The sequence below is a fragment of the Leptodactylus fuscus genome, chromosome 10, assembly GCF_031893055.1.
Source record: "Leptodactylus fuscus isolate aLepFus1 chromosome 10, aLepFus1.hap2, whole genome shotgun sequence".
Lineage (NCBI taxonomy): Eukaryota > Metazoa > Chordata > Amphibia > Anura > Leptodactylidae > Leptodactylus > Leptodactylus fuscus.
Genome location: NC_134274.1, coordinates 61,050,043 through 61,064,225, shown reverse-complemented (window position 1 = coordinate 61,064,225; position 14,183 = coordinate 61,050,043). Strand labels below are relative to the sequence as shown.

The 14,183-nt window shown below is 42.9% G+C and overlaps 1 protein-coding gene across 1 annotated transcript in view; it reads left to right on the top strand.

The window, feature by feature from the left end:
* Positions 1-4,432, top strand: part of SUPV3L1 (Suv3 like RNA helicase) — a 28,030-nt gene extending 23,598 nt beyond the window's left edge. The window contains exons 13-15 of the mRNA XM_075258330.1: positions 2,594-2,770; positions 2,974-3,122; positions 4,021-4,432. Of these exons, the coding sequence (XP_075114431.1) occupies positions 2,594-2,770; positions 2,974-3,122; positions 4,021-4,426 (732 nt within the window). The 3' untranslated portion in view covers positions 4,427-4,432. The remainder of the gene's footprint in view (positions 1-2,593; positions 2,771-2,973; positions 3,123-4,020) is intronic.
* The last annotated feature ends 9,751 nt before the right edge of the window (positions 4,433-14,183 follow it).

The following is a 14,183-nucleotide window of genomic DNA, read 5'->3' as shown; positions in this document are numbered from 1 at the left end:
AGGCAGCTTCATTTTGGAAACAAAAATTGAGTTGTTTGGTTATAAAAAAAAGGCGTTATGCATGGCGTCCAAAAAGAAACAGCATTCCAAGAAAAACACATGCTACCCACTGTAAAATTTGGTGGAGGTTCCATCATGCTTTGGGGCTGTGTGGCCAATGCCGGCATCGGGAATCTTGTTAAAGTTGAGAGTCGCATGGATTCCACTCAGTATCAGCAGATTCTTGAGAATAATGTTCAAGAATCAGTGACGAAGTTGAAGTTACGCCGGGGATGGATATTTCAGCAAGACAATGATCCAAAACACCGCTCCAAATCCTCAGGCATTCATGCAGAGGAACAATTACAATGTTCTGGAATGGCCATCCCAGTCCCCAGACCTGAATATCATTAAACATCTGTGGGATGATTTGAAGCGGGCTGTCCATGCTCGGCGACCATCTAATTTAACTGAACTTGAATTGTTTGTCCAAAATACCTTTATCCAGGATCCAGGAACTGATTAAAAGCTACAGGAAGCGACTAGAGGCTGTTATCTTTGCAAAAGGAGGATCTACTAAATATTAATGTCACTTTTCTGTTGAGGTGCCCATACTTTTGCACCGGTCACATTTTGGTTTAATGCATATTGCACATTTTCTGTTAGTACAATAAACCTCATTTCAATCCTGAAATATTACTGTGTCCATCAGTTATTAGATATATCAAACTGAAATGGCTGTTATAAACACCAAAATATTTAGAACTAAAAATGATTAAGATTAATAGGGGTGCCCAAACTTTTTCATAGGACTGTATGTGCGATTTTGAGGTCTGTAAAATTTTTCCCGTATGTCTGTCAATTAATTTTTGCGTCTGTTTTCGGGGACACATAGGGCTTTATTTTTATGTTATTTTTATTTTCAAATGTGTTTTAATTTTTTTTTATATCCAGGAAAATATAAACAAAATTGGAGGGAAATTGTGTCTGGTTTTCAATTTATAATTTTTTTTTTTTTATTTAATAACACAAAGTGTCACTGAAAAACTTTATAATATAGTTTTTCCTCTCCTTTAAGGTAATTTTTATTTTGTATGGCGTCGTCGGTCGGGGGTGGGGCTATAACCTTTAATAACAGCGTTTTATTAGCGTATTATTTATTTATTTTTTATTTTATTTACATTTTTTAAAAACTTTTTTTTTTATTTTATTTTATTTTTTTCCAGATTGTGTCCCCATAAGGTGATAAGAGACCTTTTGGGGGACATCTGATCACTTTTTTTTTTTTGTACTTGAGGCTGATTTCTCCTATAACTGGGGCTGGTACATTTAACCTCAGTTGCAGGAGAAAGCCAGCCTCCTGCACACTGTATATACAGCTTACTGAGCTGATCTGGGGTCCTGAAGGACCCAGCAGCTCTGGCAGGGCACTGCTCCCAGCAGATCAGTGTCTGCCGGGTCAGAGGGCAGCTGAATTATGGCAGCGTCCATAGCTGTGTATACAGCGCTCATTGAGCGCTGTATACACAGCAATCGAGATAGCAGAGGAGGTAATAAATCTTCCCTGCTATCTCTCTGGGAGCTGCGGCTGAAGTTACAGCCGGCTCCTAGTGAAAGCAGCTACACGATCTCCGTGCAGCTGCTGTGTTCTGACTGGACGTACAGGTACGTCCTGTCAGAACTAGGCAACCATTTCCCGGACGTATATAGTCTATGGGCGGTCCGGAAGTGGTTAAATTGTATGGTTTGGTTGTTTATTTTTCATAACTCGGATATCCTACATTAGAGCATTTTGCCCTTTCATGGGTATTTGTACTGACAAGTTATGTCAAACCCTGTGTCCTCCTCAATGACCAAAACCTTCTATACTCAGCAGTCATAATGAATGTCACATTCGTGCACCTGCATCACATGTAACATGTGCACATGTTAAACCTCCACTCATCAAAAACCAGTTACTACATTAAACAGCATTGTGACTTTAGTCACTGTTTACTAACAATACCAGAAAGTACAGTTGGGTGAATCTGATTGCAACACCTCACCGGATGGGCATGGCTGCCCCCAGTCTTCTCACAGAATAGGAGCCAGTTCTGCATGAAAACACTTCCACTGACTCCCCCTGAGAAATCATACACCCTCCTAACCAACCTTCATAGTTGCCTGAGCCCATCTGAATCGGGGACTGGTTATGTAATTTGTGATTCCTCCCCCCTCTCCCAGAAGAGAAACTCTTCTGTCAAGCTTTTTGCCTTACACATACCACCTCCATGTTTGTGAAGTGCCACAGTCCTGCATAATACACAGCTTTACAACAAAGGGTATAATAAGGGATAGTTGGTGGGTCTTTGGAGCCATGTTGCCAACTCCATTTTGCACATAGCAAACCCTATGCTAATCTAACTATCTCAGTCTCCGCACTACGTGGCATTTCTCCCTTGGGGTTACATGACTCTCCTATGGTTCCTTACAGCCATTTTTCCATTCATGATTCTTTACACCTGAAGCTTTATATTTAGAATGTGCTATAGACTTGTATTGTGTTTTATTGTGATACATGCAGCATTTAGTAATATACCACTTACCTTTTTATTTACTTTTCTCCAACTTTTAGGACATATTTGTCAGTCTCTCTCAAGTGGACGGACATTACTTTGTGTGCAATATTGATGATTTTAAATTTGTGGCTGACATGATCCAGCACATACCGCTAAATTTAAGAGCGCGCTATGTCTTTTGCACTGCTCCCATAAACCGCAATTTGCCATTTGTTTGTACTTCACTACTGAGGGTGAGTATGACTTGCTTGCATCAGAAATGTTTAACTCCTGTACCTGTTTGATTGACTTTTATAACTATTCTAATAAGCAACTGACACCTAAATATAGTGATTTTTTTTTTTTTTTTTTTTTATCAGTTCTAAAACCTGTATTCAGGTTTTTCAGCTATTTTCAGTAACTCTTATATGCTCTTCTAATAACCTTTTGTCTTTAGTTTGCCCGTCAGTTCAGCAGAAATGAGCCTCTTACCTTCCAGTGGATTTGTAAGCATGTGAGCTGGCCCGTTTCTCCCCCGAAAACCATCAAAGATCTAATGCATCTAGAAGCTGTACATGACATCCTTGATCTTTATCTCTGGTTAAGGTGAGATCACACACTTCTATTTTCTTATCAGGAACAGATATTGGGAAAGATGGGCCTCTCTCACTTTAGAGGAAACAAGGGGATAGCTACTACTCTTTGTTTATACGACAGAGGGAGCAAAGGAACAGGTAGATTTAACTCCAACTCCATTATATTTCTGCTGCTGGCAAGAAAGATGTTTAAGGGACCCTCCAACAGGCACCATACACATGGGATCAAAGGAGTTATCCCACTTATAAGACTTACCCATATTCTGTGAATTGGAAATAAGTGTTTGACCAATGAGACCTCTGGTGGTCATAAGACCCAAGTGACTAAAGCAGTGCTGTGCATACATGGTCATCTCTGCTTTCACTTTAGTAAATGAAGTAGTGGTCACACATGCATATCATTGCTTTATTCGTGAAACACTTGGGCCCCTGTTCTCGTGACGGCTGTTTAACCCCAGTTGACACTTGTCCTCTAGCGTTTGGAACTATGCCAAATTTAATAGTGACTAATTTATCCCCCCCCGCCCGCCCGCCCGCCTTTCAAGCATGCGGTGGCTTACATTGACAGCATGAAGCACCATTTCTTTGGAGAGGAGCGGTGTCATAGGGGAAGGATCACACTTTAGAGTATTCTATTCCCTTGGAAAGTTGCAGAAGTTTTAGACACTAGGCATGTGGGCTAGGACCTACTGTGACTATATAGAAGAAGAGAGTTATATTGACACTGAGTTTTTGCTGCTATAACTACTGGGGAAGTGAGTTGGAGGCTGCTCATATTAGGAAAGGGGACAATGGGACAGTTTGCTTTTATGCTTTCCAGCCTTCCAAAGTTTACATCTTTCTATACATTTAAGTATTATACTTAACAGTTGGTTGTATTAAGTACTTCATCTTAAATTTGTTACCAGTTACCGCTTCATGGATATGTTTCCGGATGCTGCACTTGTGAGGGCTATTCAGCGAGAGCTGGACTCCATCATTCAGACAGGCGTTCACAGCATCACCAAACTTATAAGGGCCTCAGAAAATAGGACTGCGCTTCAAATTGTCAATGAGGCTTCTAAAGACTCAGAAAGCATTCTGGATGACACTCAGAAACCTGGACCTAGGAGAATCAGGGGAAATAAGCCACTTCCTGCAAATTCTGAACACCAGAAAGGATCTCTCACAAGTAGACTGGTTCAAGATGGACTCCTTACACCAGACATGTTAAAACAGCTGGAGAAAGAATGGATGTCACGCCAGCACAGTCGGGGAAACCAGACCAGAATAACTGAACTGGACATTTTAAAAAAGAGCAGAAAGAAGAAATAGGACATTAAATTAAACACTTTTATATTTTATTATTGTAAAATAAAAACACTGTATAAAAAACGATTGAGGTTGATTAATTTTATAATGGGTGACAATGCATTATCAGGAAATGTGTATTGGGCATGATCGGTCTTCAGAGCTTGGGAGTCTGAATCGAGGCCGATTTTGTGTGGAGTTGGGAAAAGTTACCAATCCCGACTTCAAAATAAATTGTTTTGATAAATACATTTTCAATTATTGATATTGTATTATTAATTAGTTTGTTGCATATTTACTTCTAAATGAAATCAATCAGTAGGTTTTTAGTTAGAGGATATTTACTGCGTCAGTCACTGGTTTGGTCTACCAACTCCACAGTCCTGTCTACCCCTTGATCCAAGAATCAACCAGTCTCTCTGTGGTTTTTTTTTTTATTGTGTGTGTTTTCTATTTTATTTTATTTATTTTTAATACTAATCTGGCTCCTGATTGGCCGGTTTAGTTTTTACTGTTGACGGTGGGAAGTTTTTTGTTTTTTTTTGTTTTGTTTTTTTATGAACAATTACATCATTGATTGGACAACTACATCTCAGCCATCCAAAATGTCATGTGTATAGCCAGCCTTAGTTAAGCACCATGCCTTTAGGGGATCTTTACTGGAGACAACCTTTTCATTCTATTGCTGTGTTCCTTTATATGAAGGATATATCAGTAAATTAATCCAAAAAGTAGTGTAGCTGCCCCTGAGCAAATGAAATGTCAATAAAGCCCCCAGCCCTGATGACTTTTATCCACAGATCTTGTTAAATGACAGACCACTGTATCTTATCTTCTTAGACTCTCTTATAGACTCAGTGCTACAAGGTTGGAGGATGACTGATGTGGTACCAATATTTAAGAAGGATAAAACGGTGAAAGTATGCGACTACTGTCTGGTAAGTTTAACTTCTGTGATGTGTAAAATATTTGAAGGAATTCTAAGAGATGAACTACAAGGATTTACAGCAGCAAATAGTATGATAACCAGCACGGATTCATGCCTTACTAACATGCTTGGTTTCTATGCGGAGGTAAGGACAAATCTGGAAATTTGTTATGCAACTGGACTTTGCAATATGTTCACATATATGCAGAATTGGTTAGGAGACAGAAACTCTACATACACAAAATAAGCAGCAGTTCGGATGACAAGGATTTGGTTTTAGGTCCAATTTTCCTTAAATCTATTAATAACCTTGTGGACGGGATAGCAAGTAAAGTGTCCAGTGTTTTGTTTTTTTTTGTTGTTTAAACTGTTACATTTTGTTACACTGTTAAAAAAAAAAAAAAAATGTCATAACATATGGCCAGCAACGTCAACAAGAAAAAAACAACCACGTAAAACATGAAAATATGAAGTGTCATTTTTTACAGGGATTCTACCATTAAAATCTATTTTTTTTGTTGATGACACGTAGTAATAGCCTTAAGAAAGACTGGAGCCTGGATGCCTTGTTACCTAGGTGTCTAGGAGGGAGGTTCAGGAGATAGACAAGGGTGGACCCCCTGTAGGAAAAGGGGCATCCGTCAGAGTCCTGACCTCCCTACAGAAGCCCAGGATAAGGGAACATGTCCAGAAAATATGGTTGAGGGGATATCATCACTCCATAGGGAGAGCTACCATTTAGGTGTGTGGAGTCTTATTAAGCCATGAGCGCTCCACTGTGCAAAGGAACATGGGATTTTACCAGGTAAAATCCAACATCATTGCAAACAAAGGCCTCTGAGAAGGTCAGCATGATGTTAAAAGGAGCGCCCTATATTGGTTTACTTGACTGAGACTCTGTCTTCTTAATTACATCATGGAAGATAGACTTGCACATTCTCAGTGAGCGCCCTCTATTGGTGTGCATTCTTGAGGCACTGGCTTCCTAATTACATCATGGAAGTCAGATTTGCATATTCTTCCCATGCAGAAAATATGGTACAGAGTGCACTCTGCAGTACCAGTACCCCGAGGAAATTGCCGGATTTAAGTCATGAAGAAGGGCAAGGGTGTGATACCAGTGCATCAACAGTTTATACTGAGCCTCCCTAAAAGTTACACACTCAAAGGACTTCTGAGCCTGAGACAACACAATCTGCCACTGTAACTGGAAAATAGGTCCACTCACCACCTCCTCCCATCTGGACATATAACATATAACGAGTAAGGTCTTACACATGCAAATGAGCAGAGACCCACAGATCTGAAGAAGGGGCATGTTATTGTTAGCAATCTATACAGTGGGGCAAAAAAGTATTTAGTCAGTCACCAATAGTGCAAGTTCCACCACTTAAAAAGATGAGAGGCGACTGTAATTTACATCATAGGTAGACCTCAACTATGAGAGACAAAATGAGAAAACAAATCCAGAAAATCACATTGTCTGATTTTGTAAGAATTTATTTGCAAATTATGGTGGAAAATAAGTATTTGGTCAGTAACAAAATTTCATCTCAATACTTTGTTATATATCCTTTGTTGGCAATGACAGAGGTCAAACATTTTCTGTAAGTCTTCCCAAGGTTGGCACACACTGTTGTTGGTATGTTGGCCCATTCCTCCATGCAGATCTCCTCTAGAGCAGTGATGTTTTTGGGCTGTCGCTTAGCAACACAGACTTTCAACTCCCTCCAAAGGTTTTCTATAGGGTTGAGATCTGGAGACTGTCTAGGCCACTCCAGGACCTTGAAATGCTTCTTACAAAGCCACTCCTTCGTTGCCCTGGCGGTGTGCTTTGGATCATTGTCATGTTGAAAGACCCAGCCACGTTTCATCTTCAATGCCCTTGCTGATGGAAGGAGGTTTGCACTCAAAATCTCTCGATACATGGCCCCATTCATTCTTTCATGTACCCGGATCAGTCGTCCTGGCCCCTTTGCAGAGAAACAGCCCCAAAGCATGATGTTTCCACCATCATGCTTTACAGTAGGTATGGTGTTTGATGGATGCAACTCTGTATTCTTTTTCCTCCAAACACGAAAAGTTGTGTTTCTACCAAACAGTTCCAGTTTGGTTTCATCAGACCATAGGACATTCTCCCAATACTCTTCTGGATCATCCAAATGCTCTCTAGCAAACTTCAGACGGGCCCGGACATGTACTGGCTTAAGCAGTGGGACACGTCTGGCACTGCAGGATCTGAGTTCCTGGCGGCGTAGTGTGTTACTGATGGTAGGCTTTGTAACATTGGTCCCAGCTCTCTGCAGTTCATTCACTAGGTCCCCCCGCGTGGTTCTGGGATTTTTGCTCACCGTTCTTGTGATCATTTTGACCCCACGGGGTGAGATTTTGCGTGGAGCCCCAGATCGAGGGAGATTATCAGTGGTCTTGTATGTCTTCCATTTTCTAATTATTGCTCCCACAGTTGATTTCTTCAATCCAAGCTGGTTGCCTATTGCAGATTGTCTTCCCAGCCTGGTGCAGGGCTACAATTTTGTTTCTGGTGTCCTTTGACAGCTCTTTGGTCTTCACCATAGTGGAGTTTGGGGTCTGACTGTTTGAGGGTGTGCACAGGTGTCTTTTTATATTGATAAGTTTAAACAGGTGCCATTACTACAGGTAATGAGTGGAGGAAAGAGGAGACTCTTAAAGAAGAAGTTACAGGTCTGTGAGAGCCAGAAATCTTGATTGTTTGTAGGTGACCAAATACTTATTTTCCACCATAATTTGCAAATAAATTCTTACAAAATCAGACAATGTGATTTTCTGGATTTGTTTTCTCATTTTGTCTCTCATAGTAGAGGTCTACCTACAATGTAAATTACAGACTCCTCTCATCTTTTTAAGTGGTGGAACTTGCACTATTGGTGACTGACTAAATACTTTTTTGCCCCACTGTACCCCAAAACACGTTATCGTGAATAAAGCTGTTTTGTACTTCTAATGGTGAACCCAGTGTTTCTGTGAGGAGCGCGATTCCCGGTCCTATTCATTGGAACTCTCAGTAGTTCCGTACGTTCTGCTGAATACCTGCGGTTTTGGTCTCTTATGACCAGCCGGACACCGATTGATTGCGATCCACTATCTGGCAATCTTCCCGTCATCCCCAATACTATTCGACTTAATGGTCGTACTTGAGGGAGCTGGAGATTTCTGTGGATTTTCCAAGTGTAATCATTGGCTCCAGGCACGCGACTGTTCTGTGTTTTTACCATCATAATTATATCTATAGCGAAAATGCAGCTAAGGTAAAAGTAACTTGCAGCGTGTGGTTGATATTAAATAAAATCTGTATAAAAATGCTGCATTTTTTTCTGTAACATGTAATCTTATACACTTTGTGTGAAAGGTGGGAATCTCATTGTTGCATTGTTTTATGGCAGAAATTTCTACTTGTGCCAGCCCCATTCAGATTACCGGAATCGCAGACCTTCCTGCAATAAAATCTGCTGCTCGTGAAGACATTCTTAGATATTGCTCTGGACTTTGTTCTTTGAAGGCTTGCATATATGTAAGACAAGCATTACCCGTGACTTCTTCAAGCCGCCCTTAATCCCTACCTAAGATGTATGTGTTTCACAGTATGTAATGAGTTTTTGAGTGTTTTTTTTTTATTATTATTTTATTGAGGTTTTTATTTTTGGTCATTTTTTTTGTAAATTTTGTTTCTGCATTTAGCATAATAGCAGCACTTCTATTGCAGGCTACATAGCATAGGCTGCAGTAGGAGCGAAAGACCGACAGGCCGGGGACCCTGTGCAAGGCTCCCAGCTTCCATAGCAACGTGACGCCGGCCCCGGGGCTTGGTCCGTGTGCCGGCGCAGAGAAGGAACATCGCAGCGGAGGACATGGCGCCTCGGTCATCTGTGACTGAGGCGCCGTTAGGGTTAATGGGGACAATCGTTGCGGACACCCACACCCTGCTGGACTCTCCTTGTGCATGCTGTCTAAGCCGCAACATCTGCCGGTATGAGCAGTCCTGTGTAGCCAGCCGGCATGCCGACAGTGTGTAAGCGGCCTGGGATGGCACCGGCGGCTGGAACATGCGGGCTGCCTCCATGTTGACTACCGTCTCGCCCCGCCCACACTTCGCCAGCAACGTATGGTGCCGCAGCGCTGGCTCCATAGCCCGCCCACACCCTGCCATGCACCAATAGGAGGTGCGTGGAAAGACCTGGGCTGGTGTAATGCCAGCTCCTACAGCAGAGCCGGAGTGAACTTTTGAGGGTCGCGGTGGTGATTTGGGGTGAGTGACCCACATTGAGAGAAGCCTATCCTTCCTTCCTGGGCAATATGTCGGTGTGTGTGAAATTTCAACAAAATCCATTCAGCTGTTTGGCTGTGATTGAGGAACAAACAACCAAACCCACAAACATCCGAACACACAAACTTTCACCTTTATAATATTAGTAGGATAAGACTTTAGCAGTAGAATATTATATATGAGCACAAGGTTATGTTGTTGAAGGTGCATGCTAGTCCAGTGATAGTCCTTAAACTTTCGGACAACTTTTGATTTTCTGGCATCATTTGTGTCATTTATAAAATGTTGTAATGATCAGAGATGAGCAAACAGCGTTCGATCGAGTACATGTTTGATCGGATATCAGGCTGTTCGAGATGTTCGATTCGAGTCGAACACCAGGTGGCAAACTCACTAAAAATTCGATTCCCCTCCCACCTTCCCTGGTGCTTTTTTTGCACCAATAACTGCGCAGGGGAGGTGAGACAGGAATTATGACAACGGAGGCATTGCAAAAAAAATCGGAAAAAGTAATTGGCTGGCTAATTCAGGTGACCTCCAATTTATACGAACAGTGGATTTAATATCCGGTTCATATGAGACTGTGAACTATGTGACTGTGAGACACGGCTAGATGTACTGGCAGGGTTAGCTAGGGGTTACCTTTATTTAGGTGGGAATGTCACTCACCCAGCTCTTTGGGGCTCTATCTGGTCGGGATCCCTGTCAGCTTGCGATATGCGCTAGCTGACGTTTTCCCATAGGAATGCATTGACCAGCGTTGATTGGCCGAATGCCATACAGAGAACAGCATTCGGCCAATCAACGCTGGTTCTGCCGGTCCCTCGTCTGTGAGGAGGCAGAGTCTAAGATCAGACCAGAATGGAGACTGCGGTGGACCGATCTTTCCTTGTATACAGAGTATGTCCTTTTGTGATATGGAAAGAAAATGAAGGTAAGGCAGGGTCAATTTAAACTGTTCTATGCGGGCATCATAAAATGTACAAACTTGCTTTTGATATTGTTTGAAGAGTCTTTCATCTGACACTATGGTTGCAGATCTATCAGATAGATCATTGGTTGAAAACACAGTTGGGATTAGGATAGTTAGATATATAAATACTGTATACAACATTATGCAGACATTATGATACGTAGAAACTTGCTTTTGGGATCATATGTAAGAGGAGAGTGTAATCTACACTATGGTTGCAGATCTACCTGTATAATTTCCTAATGGATCAATGGTTTACAACATACCTGGGATTGGAATATTTATTATACAGCTGCATACAGTATTAGGATATCTACCATGTTTATACGTTTTATAATATCCAAGATGATAGTGAAAAAGGCAAGATTTTACAGAAGAGAGCCCAAATTTGTTAAAGTATATTTCAAAATTTATCAAGGACACAAATACTGCCTGAAATTAGTTACCAGAAAGTGGTATTCGGCACTCTACCCAGCTCAGAAAAAATGTTCCCACTATGCATCAAAGCCATGACATTAGCACATTGTTAGAGCAGTTTAATACAACTATAAGTTGGTATTGCCCTCGGGGTATTTCATTTAGTGATACAATGGACTGCTGCATACAGAGACCTCTACTAGGTTACGCCATCTAGAAAAGTTCAAATTCATTCAGTCGCTGGCCTGTTTCTCTGCATCTCCCCCCCCCCCCCCCTCCCCGTGTTCAATATTTTACTTATTTTAATCCCATCGACTACTCACCACGGGTTAGTTGCCAGCGGTTTCCAGGTTCTGTTCAGGTTTTGTTTTGTTTTTTAACTGTAATTTTTATTGAAATTTTCCAAATAAACAAACAATAAATAGTGAAGAATTTCACCAAAACCAGAAAAGATGAGCAAAACATACAGTAAGGCGACAAAACCATATCTGCAGTATAAGGCACAAACAGTAGCTATAATAACCACACAAAAAAAACATCAGAAATAAGGGACAGACAGACAAAAACAGGAAAACACATGGAGGGAAAAAGGGATGGAGAGTGAGGGGAATCAGAGACCACGGGTGGCACAGTGCGAGACCCAAAGTGCCCAGACAGCCCGAAAATTTTCAACCATATTGTTTAGGGTAGCCGTAAGTTACTCCAAGCATTGAACATCTTTAATACGGGCCCAAAGAAAAGGTAGTGAAGGCGGATGGGTGGACTTCCACTGTCGGGCTATTAGGGATTTAACAGCAGTGCATATAAATAAAGAGTACGAATGAATGTTTACTCAGGGAGCGAGGAGGGAGATTAAGGAGATATACCATAAGATCTAGAGGAACAACAAGGGAAAAAACATCCGTCATCATAGTCTGGATCTCCAACCAAAATGGGCGAATCAAAGCACAATCCCAAAAAATGTGGAATAGTGTCAAACAGCGATGGGGGCATCCCTAAGACAGGCTGGTGCAGGCATGGTTGCCTGGCTGCAGTTGAGGTCCTAGCCTCTCTCTGGGCCGTGCTCTCAGGCGCGCGTTCTGTGCCACACTCTCTTCAGCCTGGCCTCTGTTGCAGCCTGAGTGTTGGTTGCGAGGCCTGGTCCACTCCTCTCCGCCCCTTGCCACGCCTCTTGGGCGTGTTTTGTCGGGGGGGGGGGTTCGCCTCAGTTTGCGGTTTTCTACTGGCTGGCAACCTGAGGAGATTCTGGGGTTCCCATTTTTCTTTGTGGCCCCTCTAAAGTCAAATATATTTATTTTTCCTCCAGCCTTCTGCTGTCTGGAAAAGGGCCGGCACTGACTGTGATCCTTGCATTGGCGTTCAGATAGGTCTGCTTATTTGGTCTTGTAGTGTTACCTATGGTCTAGTACTGACTGCACCTTCCCCGTAGAGTTGAGTGGTCTAGTGGTAGGATGTCTTCTACTACTACTACCCCTCCTCCGGTAGACCATAGAAGGCGGAAGACCTACTCTAAATGGAGGCATTTGGCCTGCGCCTCATGTGAAACTCCCCTTCCTGATGGTAGGAGATCTCTTTTCTTACAAAAAAAAAAGGAAAACATTTTTTCTGTTTAATCCTGAGTTTTTTGTGCAGGCTATGATTGGTCCCGTTGCCACTCTTGCAGAGGCCCTCCTCCCGAGGATTTATCCTCCTTTGACATGATGGCATGGATGAAGGATTTAATGGTGAGTTTTTTTCTGTTCACCGTCTCGGTGTACGGTCCTAGAATAATGGGTCCTTTCTTCTCTTGAAGGAAGACTCCCTCAAAGGCATCTGAGATTCTGTATCTCACATTTCTAAGAGACCACGCTCTGATGTGCGCTCTCTTTCGTTACCGTCGCTTGAAAAGCTGACGATGGATAACCAGAAGAAGTAATTCCCAGCAGACCTATATTTCTCATGGACAAGATGGGGAAACTGCTGAAGTTCATCCGGTCAGGCGACCAGAATGTTGATGGGGAAGCCTCCCCGTCTACCTCTGGGGGCGGAGGGCCTTCCAAATGGACGCAGCCCTGGCCAGGCTGATGGAGGTAGAATGGAAACATCCTGAAAGAGCACTCTTAACCTCCAGAGTCTTCAGAACCTTATACCTCATAGCCTCCTCTCAATCGGATCGCTTGGGCCCTCCTCCCAAGGTGGACATGACTGTGGCTAAGCTGTCTCGCCGTACGGTGGTTCAGTTGGAGGATGGATCAAACCTACAGGACCTTCTGGACCGCTAGGTGGATGGGACCCTCACGAAGTGCTACTCCGTGGCCTCTGCCCGGACCTTCATAGCAATAGCTTCTACGGCTGTGGCGGATAGCCTGCGTTCCCATCTTCACCAGCTAGAACGGGACATTGACTCCGGGGTTCCCAGGGATGATATCCTTTCCTCCATGTCCTCCCTGTTTACTACTGCCGATTACCTGGGCGAAGCCTTCCGCCAGCAACAGTTGAAGAATGCCTCCAAAGGTATGGCGTTGTCCACGGCAGCAAGAAGACCCCTTTGGCTGAGGCCCTGGAGGGCAGACACAGCTTCAAAGTTTGCCCTTTTGCGCTCTCCCGTTTGAGCCTGGAAGACTCTTCAGTCATGGTCTGGACGATCTTATGGAGGGTCTTGCTGACACCAAGGGGAAGTCGTTACCCCAGGCCTCTAGGGGTAGGCGGGAGGCCTCCGGTAGAGGACATGGTTTTCCTCGCTCAAGATCCCAATCGAGGAGACACATAAGATATCAGCCAAGAGTTTCGGGTCATGGACGTCCTAGAGATGACTCCAAGAAGAAGCCAAACTTCATTCAATATCCTTGGGTACTTAAGGTCATCGTTTCAACTCTCCCTCTGCCTGTCAGTCGACAGCATATTCCGGAAGATTTGATTCTAGAGTATATTCAGAGGGGCGCCTTGGAAAAGGTCCTTTCTTTGGAGGAAGGAGTCGGAGTCTATTCTCCAGTGTTTCTGGTGCCAAAGGCGTCAGGAGCCTGGAGGATGATCATTGATTTAAGGTACCTCAATCGATTCATAAAGAAGAAGCGTTTCAGGATGGAGTCGGACGACTCCGTAACCGCTTTTCTTCAACATGGGGAAGTGATAGTCACTCTGGCTCTCAAAGATGCGTATCTGCATATACCCATCTTTCCAC